Genomic DNA, 10,456 nt, shown 5'->3' on the forward strand with positions numbered 1-10,456 from the left:
ATAAAGCTTGAAATATGGACAATATATTTAACAAACTAGTCAAATCTTGAATTTTCTAGGCTATATTAATTTAGAATTATGCGTACTGCTAAGCTTGTCACATGACATTTCTAAATTAATTTTTTTAAATACTACTTTCTTTTGATACAGAATTCGTAAGGAGGGGGGATTACACTCCCTCTTAGAAGACAAACGTGCGCCACTTGCAATTTTTTAATAACAGAGAGATAGTACTTCAAAAAACCAGACTTACTTCCATTGACTCCATTGATGGCATCACACTCCATTCCACCAGATCCATGTGAATCTGAAAATAATGATTCAAGTCGAGTCACTGCTTTCTCCAGTCTCTCCATCAAACCATGAGTCTCTGCCATTCTGAAAAAATCATTAAGGATAGAAACAGCGTTAGACCCCTCTGGGTAAAGCATGGGCTTTACTTCATGTTACAGTTCTGTTCATCTTGTGGCTTCATCTTTTATCGGCTTTTATGGTAAAACTTGTACTTGCTAAGTATTGTCTTTCTGGCATATAAGCAGTTGCAGTGAAGCAGCTGACATATGCTTGCTTCTTTGTCAACAGGGAATATGATCAGTACTCAGCCCTGCTTTTTCATTGTAAACGGCAGATTCAAACCACTGCTAGCGTAGCTTTGGACAGTCTATATGTGGACAATTTATGACAAATATATGTGTATGCTCCCAATCAGATATTGAGATGACTGAAATATTTATAAATGTTAATTGGCAAAAACTTATGCCTACGATGATTTGCATCAGCCATTTACAGAGGCAAAAATACAGATCCAGTTAATACTTGACTGTAAGTCAGACTTTAAATGTGTACCTCCTGATTTTTGAAAAGGTACATTCTGAAATTTGCCACAGTCTTTTATGCTTTATAGTAAGTCTCAGCCACTTTATTGACGACTACACAAGAAGCCAAGAAGGTCTTCTGTTTATTCTTCTGGTATGATTTCCCATCACTTAATTTTTTTCTTACGAAAGTACCTGATGTGAATCATGTTTCCCAAGCTTTTTAAATCAAGCACTAATTAACCTTTGGGAAGAAAAAAAAAATCCAGGGGCCTGCTTGTGCAGTACTGCTACAGTGCTTTTGATTTAAAATGAAATAGAAATTAGGCTGAATTTTTAACAACTCACACATTACGTTCTTTCCCCATAATGTGATTATCTGCTTTCTTACATGTGAGGAAGTGTAGGCATTGACATTTTTGAATACTGGCCAATGTCTCAGGGAACACAGTGCTATATACACCTCAGACTGAGAAACGGTTATATAAGCAAAGACAAAGCTATGTTTAAATCCCCTACCTTTTAATATAACAGGTCTAATGTACATGTTCCTCACTTAAGGTTGCGAGCGTTTTATTCTGCTAAGTGACATACAGTAAGGGGGGGGTTGATCTATGGCTCTTGATTAACATGATCCTTGTGAACAGTTCCAGCTCAGCTCCCATACTAGGCTACATCCCTGCCCAGCACTGGGGTGTGCAGAAGTAGGGGCAACGGGGGAACGCGCATCCCCAGCGGGGGCAAGCAGGTAGTCAGTGGCTCTCTGGGGTCCCTACCCTGTGGCGCTCTGCCACAAGACATTGATTGCTGTATGGCTTGTAGACTAGAAAGGTTAGGCATACCTGGAATATATGTGTAAATGTATTAGTTCCTAACGAACAGCCTGCTAAAAGTGCTAGTATTTCAGAGATACCAAAGCATAATAGTACATTCCAATAAACTGTGCAATACTACGCAACACTAGCAACCAAAACAAACAATGCTGCTTCAGTGTCCCCATACTCAGGGGAGAATGCCTAAATGTTATAATTAAAAAGTACAGTAACATGAAAAGAAAGGCCTTGATTTACAAATCAGTATTAATAATTCTTATGAATAAAAATAATAGTATTTTTATTTTTAAGTGCACGAGAAGATTAGCTGCTAGGACTGTGGAAACACATGCAGAGCTCTTGTGCTGAGTCATGCTGCCTGTCAAACAAGGTGGGACCTTCGGACTTTACCCTATAAATATAATGAGGTGTTTGACCTAAAAGTGAAACAGAAGATTTTACAGTGAGAAACCCTTGGGAGAACCATTCTCATGAGAAAGTTTTGTCTGGAATTTATGGGTTTTTCCTATTTACATTAGATAAAAAAGCAAACCCCCAAAAGAAGATGACATTAGACAGTGTGCATATAAACACTTTCAAAATTCAGAGGGGCTCTCTTTGTTTATACTGAAAATGCACACTGTTCTGTTTGAAATCAATAATTTTTTTTAAAAAACACCTTAACTTTTTGTAAGGTTACAAGTATCTTGGCAGGAATGAGATGAAGGTATCAGGAGAGCTTCTGAAATGTTCAAACTTCTGTGAGAATATTAAACCTTTTCTTAAAACAAAGCACTGTTAACCCTCAAAAATATTATGGACACATTCTTTTCACATTTTACCCTGCTACATAAAAGCCTAAAATGGTGTCTGTTTCAAAAGTTATGTTTTAAACCAGTCTAAAGTCAGGCTGGTCTAACATAGCATACTAACAGTCAACTCATTTCATCAGTGTTTTAACGTGTATTTCCAGTATAGTTCCTGTTTGTCTTTATTTGAAGATACAGTCTGCTAGGTTGGGTTTTTTTCATCTGCCTTAAAATTTTCCTTGATGACATGTACAACTTTCTTTGGAAGACCTGTTACTTTTTGGCCTCTTCCACCTGATTTTGCCTGTAGAAGGACCCAATTGTTTGACTACAAACCCAACATGTTTGACTGCACACACTTGGAGGTCTGAGGAATCTCACAAATGAACAGAGGTGGATCAAACTTGTAACGTTCTACCCAACAAACTGCCCTCTGTAAGATGCTAAGAATATGGATTACGGTGCCAGAAGCTCAAGGGAATAACCCAACTCAATAACCCTATGGACATTTTTATGCAACACTTTCCAGCTGCAACACAGTCTTTTGCTCATTATATTCTTCACAGCTTTATTGTATTCCCATTAGCTGGAGAACTACAATGTCGTTCTTCCAAAAGCAGGTACCACCAGTAAGGCAATCACAGAATAATATATTGCTCTAGTCTTTTTAGACAGAAGTAGGAACCATTTTTACCATAAAATTAGGGATGCCAAGTTTTTATTGTTTTTATAAGGAAGGTTACACTTAAGAACGCCTCAATCATCATGTTTACACTGAACCTACCTCTTTATGTGTACTTATATATTCATGATTACATGGTATTTGTATCTATACTTATATATCTGCATACACATAAGTATACACACAGGTATCCCTGTCATGTATGAATAAAGTGCAAGTATACTTTTGCCGTTACTGTATATAACACTACAAGAGCAAATCAGCTGTACATATAATAACCTTACATTTACACTTCGCTTTACCATCAACTGACTAGTTATCTACCTTACAAACAAGACTGGAATTAATGCTACTGTTCTGAAGTGAAGACTCCACTGAACAATAGCATGACAACTCTCTCCATCCGTTCTCAACCTAAACACTGACATCTTTGCCTATATTTAGGGATTCATGTATTTGGCTCATATTACGACAACCTTCAGCATTTTCTTGGCCTATATTCAGCTGTTCATCTGATTACTTACCATTCCACACTGCACTCTGCGTGGTCAAACCGACACCACAAAGCCACAGCTCAAAAGGAGTCAGAACACAAACGGTACAGCTTGACACTCTGAAGATACTGTCTGTGTGATATAGCATCAGCGCTTATATTATAAATAAATAATAAGACTGGTCTACTTACAGTGCCAAATAAAATCTTTGTATGTTAATGAAAAGTAAAGAGGATGTAAATACATCTATGGGATGCTTCCACTCCCATAAAGCACATTTTTACATCAAGACAGATTCTCTATCTCATCTCTACTCGGATTTTAATTAAAGCTTTGATCTTGAAGTGGATTATTGGGGTTAATCATATATCTTTTCCTGGAGTTGATGTTGACCACCTATAGGGAGTTAAAAACAACAGTGCTTCAACTCCCATGTAACCCTGTATCCAGTTGCTCTCTTGGTTGAAAAGTACACTGTCCTTCATTGAAAATACAGTCAACTAAGAGCCAGGAAATGTGTTAACTCACATCTACTGACAATCATTTAAATGTTGACATTGTTAATTGTCTCTTGTGCACAAAAAACAAGAGGGAGGATCCACAGATCTGCCCTGTTTACTGTTAGTGCTATCTTTTTTGGGAGTGATAAAGGCATGTGGTAATACTACCATCTGTCGTTTCTTCCCCAAAAGAAGTGAAGCCAAAACCAGGTAGAACAAGGCATGCTGAAGACCAAAAAGCAGATCTCTTTTTATAGACAGGCCTTGGGAGATCACTGCTTTTCTCCCCAATTTGACGGCTGTCTCAAAGCACCATTTATCTATTATCAAGGGAAAAAACCTTGTCTGTAGACTAAAATTTCCTGACATACTCATCCCAAACAGCAGTCAAACTGGAAGCCAAAACACACAGGTACTATTCCTGTTATCATTGTATGTGACTTACAACAGAGGACCGTATTGCTCTATCTCAAGAAGAAACAAGCTGTAACGAGCCCACAGGGAAAAGCAGTATAGTAGCATAAAGGGAAAAAATAAACCTATGATGACTTATCAGGCATGTAAAAATGGCAGTTTTGAACACAGGAATGGTGCCACCCTGTAAAGTATGATATTATTCTGACAAACATCAGCAAGAGATAGTATGAAGTTCCACAGTTTGTTTTACTTCCTAGCATTCTTTTAATTTAGAAGAAAAAGAAGTGGCTTGTTCGTTTATTTGTTTTTTTCCCCTAAGTCCCAGTCCTTCCAAATCCACCTAGCATCTGAAAAATTAAGCCAGGTCTCACTCATGCTCATCATCTGAGATGCTACAGGTCAGATTTTGCTTTTCCTCACTATGCCAAAAAAGGGCAGATGCCTAAAACAGAATACAGGCAGCAATGTGGCATTTTAATTGTATCTAACTTTCCTACACTGCTTGGAAAATCACAGTCTTATTGAAAGTATAGCAGCCTGCACATGTGCTTTCTAGCATAGCCTTTTAATAAATTGCTACTGACATACGAAATAAAATATACAAAAACCTAGATTGCCAGCTGGTACTATCAGAGAGCCAGTCATGAACGTTTTACAGATTCAAAGACTGTGTCCTCTAAGAGTTCTTCTGTACAATATATACCAATATATATCAAGGGAAGAGAAATGCGTACGCATTCCTGAACATCCCCTCAAATGACAAAAGCATCTTACGGCACTTCATTTCTGAAAAAAACACAGTCAGCTTCAGCCTGAAATGGCTGGCTTTCCTACACCACCATTCAAATGTATGTACCAACTCCAAGCAGTGTTGAGCGGGCAATCTTTTTGCCTCCTTTGGCATCAGACCCAACTTCCTGCTGCACCCCTTGCTGGTCCAGACAATGAAAACCCACTGGCTTGGGGCCTCGGGGGTTGCTCATTCCCAGGCAGAGCTCAGAAGCAGCCTGGTACTAGCTGAGTGGTAACAAGGAGCCCCTGAAGCTATTCGGCTTACTACCATAAAAGATTTTGGGTGGCGAATGCAAAGCGAGGGAGTATTGGTTAGAAGAAAGTGTGTGTTGGTAGACAGACAGAAACATTACCTTGTACGGTTTGTGTTTTGTTTCCCATTAGCTGTATGGGAAGAATGTAAACAGAGGCTTGTCAAACCGATGTCAAATTGGATTAAACCAGAAGACCTCTCAGTAAAGTCCTGTGTGAGGAGAATGATTCAGGGTTCAAATCAGAGCCTTTGGTGACCTTTTTTTCTTGTTTTTGCCCCTAGATCTGCTACAAGCTCCTCTGGAAGTAATGCTCTTTTAATTACAGAGAAAAAATATCTTTTTTTTATCCTAGTAAAAGATATAGTCTTGTATATCTAACAGTATTTAAATTTTGACCAGTTTTTTTGGTGTTTTTTTTTTTTGTTAAAATGGACAAGTGTTATACCTGGAATAGCAGAAAGACAAAAATGTCTGTGCGACTTCTGCTTTTTGTGGATGGGTGTGCCACTTTGGCTGATAAGTTGGTTTGAAGTCTTGGCTGGCTCTAGTATACTCATCACGAAATATTTCTGTCTATAGCTCAATGTGTGTGTTAAAACCACTGATATCCTAAAATGAGTCCTCTGTTGCTGTGTGTAAGAGTGTGCTACCTAAATTATCTTGTCTGTGGACTTCTCTCTTTGGCATACCCTCTGTGTTTTTAAAGGGTTATTTTTTATAAGCAAAAAAGATTTTTGTGTAGAAGAGGAAGAAGCAGGTTCATGTTGCATCTCTTCCATTTAATCGAAGTTTTTTCCTTTGTCTGGCTTTATGCTGTTGGTACCACAAAGCATACTTTTGTTTCCATTCTGGCTCTTCCTCTGCTTCTTTCCCTCTCCCAGTGATCAGGCTGCTGTCTGCAAAAACATGCAGGAAAGGAATGGAGGCATTTTTGTATCCCACTATTTAAAAAATATTACAAACAGCTTTGTAAAACAATCCCTATTTTGACAAGTACCCCTAAGACTGATGACGCATTTTAGATTTCTTATGACATCCCGGTTTAGTCCCATAATTATGGGTGTGCAACTGCACGTGTCAAGCTGTCTGATTACAAGGCAATGTAATAATAGCATGGACTGTGGTTAGGACTCTGATAATTTAATATTAATTCTTTAAAATATGTCATGTGTTCATGTATGTGCTTAGCATCTCCTGGAGTATCAGTTCACTTTCTAATTATATCTAAGTTCTGTGAAGAGCTCCTATCCCTTGCTGAATAATTTTGACTGTCTTATCGATTTTGTGATCACAAAAACCAAGTTCATTATTTAATGATATACTGAAGCAGTCAAGACTTGACAGTCTGTGTAAGCATGACTGAGTTAAAATAACCAAGGCAACCCAGTTTCTAAGTACATTCTCCTATTCTTTTTATGCTCCCTTTTTATGTCATCACCACTGCTCATAGTCTTTTGTCTTGGTTTTATTTTCTTCTCTCCCTCCAATGAAGTGGAAGAGTTTTAGTATCTCTCCAATCAACAGAAACACAATGTTCTTAGCCACTTCATTTACTATGTATTAGTGTGGTGCTTTGCACGTAATCAAGCATCCTAAAGGCCTTACAAGCCATTTAATTACCTGTCACAAGTCCAATTACTGTATGTAAGCAGGCTGCCTTGCTGAACTGAGAAAATACTGCATGCAGGCATTGATTTTATTAAAAGTGCTTCAGTTCAGTTCATAATAACTTAACAGTAAGATTCTTTATGCTACTGTTCCAACCAAATTGAATTTGCACTGTCCAAAAGGGTAAACTCCACAAAGTACAAACCCTTATGGAGTGTTTCCGTACTGGGATGTGAAAGGAGAAAAGCAAAAAGGGAAAGTTAAAACTAAACAGATAGTGTTGCAAGCTCTAAAAACACAAACTATGAAATGACTTCTGCAGAAAAGATGAGACTGTAGAGTTATTCAGTACCAAGGTTAGTAACGGTTTTGTTTGCTGTGAGGGCAGCCTTTCACAACACTTCCACACCCTACTTCCCGTGTATATCCACATTATGCCAAAGCCTGAATAGTTGGGCTTGATTTCAGCCAAGGTAGCTAGCGTTCTTACTCTTACCAGAACATCCTGCTGCGATTATGATCTCAGCACTCTGTGTCTGATGGTCTCGGGCTCATTGCGGCTGCCCCACTCAGCCTGCAGCCTGTGGCCCTCCTTCCAGCATGGCAGCAGCCAGGAGGGCTGAAGCAAACTTTCTACCATTTGAGTACTCCTTTTGGTCTGCAGCTCATTCGTGATTTTTATTGATCACAAAAACTCAAGGCCTTGGCCCATCTCCCATTCTAAAATTCAGCCTGCTGATTCTGCAATACTGCTAGCATTGCAATGGGTTGCGCCTTTGCTTCTGATTCAGGATGAAATGGGCCACCTGCTACTAAAAAAGACCTTTCTATTTCCTGCTATAACCTGGTTACTACTTAGAGGTCCTGAGTTTTAATGATAATCCATGCAACCTTGCTCACTTACAAGGTCTGAGACATTCGGCTATTTATCCCTCCTCTGTTTCAGTGTGAGGTATCCTGAAGCCCAGACAGATCAAACTGGACCCATCTTAGATGCTTGTAAAGTTAGCCTTTTCTACGATGGTTGCTTTAGAGGGCCCAGAGCCATTTGTGAGGTGAATTATTCTGCTGTTTCTTCTTAGAATGACAGATTACACATGGAAATGTAAATCATTCTTTGCATTCCTTCCAAAAAGCAATGAATTAATTATTTAAACTAATACAAAACGTAACTTTAGTGCTTGGGATCCGAGCATGTCTTCTTGGAAAAATATGACACTATTCAGTTATGTACTTGAGCATTTACCTGTTTTTTTTATATATGCTACAAAAGCATTAAGCCTTTGATCCCCAGCATACTACTACCGGTATTTTGGATTTTACAAGTCATTTCTTTAGCCTGCTGTTCTCTGGAAAATTGTGGGTCAGACAGCAGTTTCCATTAGCATATACTCAGGAAAGTAGTCTCAATGGGACCTTTTTTTGGTAACAAAAAGTCCCTGAAATTTTACATAGACAGAACACCTTACATACACATGTGAAATGAAGACAACAGTAGCCAGTATATGTATGGACTAAGGCCATAAAGTCTTGCTAACATGGTGACAAAGATCACAGAGGCTTAAGAAACCCCAAAAACCATACCCTTGCTGAACTAGCTGAATCAGCAGAATCTCTGCCATAGCTGCAGCTGTGCTTATATGTGCTTTTGTCATTTCAATGTACGCTGCTTAGTAAAGGTGTTGATATTCTGGTATACTTCTAGTGGTGACATTCTTGAAGAACAGCTGAGCCTTTAGAGTTCAAAGCATTTCTTATTTGAAGAGTCAGTAAACCGTATCTGCCAAAATGACTCATTTTTCAAAAATATGTGAGCAACTGGAACTGACTCTGTACCTCAGAAAAATGACAAGTTCCAAATTGCTCCCCCTATTGTCAAAGATGCACTTAAAATTTTAGAGAAAGGAATTAGAATTATTTATATCTATTAGGGGTGCTTAATCAAGAAAAATCTTTTAATTAGTTCATAATAAAACAGCTGCCTGAATAACTGCAATAATTTATAGCTAATTTATTGTAGGTGATTCTTTGTTTTTGCCCCAATAAGCACGATAAGTAAAGAATGTTCTGTTTCATGTAGTCAGATGTTCTAGTAGGCAGCAACTGCAACTATTGAGTTTGCTGCTGTTGCACATGATGTTAAAACTCATGCAGAACCACAAAGAATATTTCTTTAACATATTTGGCCGTTCATCATTCTTCTCTCTAGAGTTCAAACCTCTTGCAATGTTATTGTCACTGACAAGCCACAGATTCAAACATGGAAAGATTATCTGACTTGATGCAGGTAATGTTGCAAGTCAATGTCAAGGCTGGGAGCTGAGTACAATTTGTCTGGTTTCCAGCCCTCCTTGCTGCACTCTACTACTTTTTGCAATACCTGCTAATTCAGATTCCCATGAATTTTAGTCCTGGGGGATTTGTAATTCTTTTTTTCCCCCCTAACTTAGGGTTTCCAATGTATTTTAAATGGTTAATAAAAATTACACACTGGGATTAGAAAATCTAATGATGGGGGGTTAATATAAGTAATCTTAGTATCCTTGCTCCTTATGGTATATCAAGAAGCACTTTTCTCCACTAAAGTGAGTGCCATAGCTGACAAAGAATAATGAAAACATCATAGGTTGGTTCTACTGTAACAGTAAATAATGCACATCCTCTTCATTTTTATTTAATTGAGAAAACATATTTTATTCATTACATTTGGAGTTGTGCCTGTCCACCTTCCACATCTGAGCAGCATTTGTTTGAGGGGGCAGATGCAAATGAATCGTAAGAATATTCTGAAGACTTGCATTTTTGTTATGCCCAAGACCTAAAAGGGCCATATTGTTGTATGTGCCTGGCTTTGCTGCAGAAGGTGGGTTGCCTTTGTTCTTGTGCAAACTTGCTCAAAATAGAATCAAACAGTGTTATGAAATCTTGGTGTTGAAAATGTATAGAATCAGAAAAAAGTTTATTATCATTTGCATAATAATTAAAAGGAAATGCTAGGATAAAATTTGAATGTTAGGATATCCGACTCACAGTAATGTCTTAAAAGGCCAGCTTTGAGAGTACTGTATTGAGTTTCAACTCATTCTATCTACCACTTTGCTATTCTAAATAATTTTTAAAGTTACATTTCTGAAGTAGGTCTAGTTTCCTGACTATAGTTTCACAGAACAATGAAACACGGTAGTCCATGAACCATTGCCACTTTCGCCTGGCTGAGAAATAAATTAATAAAAATTTGCAGTATTGATCCCACCCTGCCCCCCCCCCCCCCCT

General features: G+C 38.2%; 1 protein-coding gene across 2 annotated transcripts in view; it reads right to left on the bottom strand.

Moving 5' to 3' along the window:
- Window positions 1–10,456, bottom strand: part of CAP2 (CAP, adenylate cyclase-associated protein, 2 (yeast)) — a 70,031-nt gene that overhangs the window by 58,064 nt on the left and 1,511 nt on the right. The window contains exons 1-2 of one of the 2 annotated variants that reach the window (XM_009326488.1): window positions 3,643–3,736; window positions 254–378 (exon numbers count right to left, since the gene is read on the bottom strand). In XM_009326488.1, coding sequence (XP_009324763.1) covers window positions 254–377 — 124 coding nt within the window. In that variant the 5' untranslated portion in view covers window position 378; window positions 3,643–3,736. Of the gene's footprint in view, window positions 1–253; window positions 379–3,642; window positions 3,737–10,456 lie in introns of those variants that run through there. The other variant, XM_009326487.1, reaches the window with a different exon arrangement.

This window comes from Pygoscelis adeliae, unplaced genomic scaffold, assembly GCF_000699105.1.
Source record: "Pygoscelis adeliae isolate BGI_AS28 unplaced genomic scaffold, ASM69910v1 Scaffold186, whole genome shotgun sequence".
Classification (NCBI taxonomy): Eukaryota; Metazoa; Chordata; class Aves; order Sphenisciformes; family Spheniscidae; genus Pygoscelis; species Pygoscelis adeliae.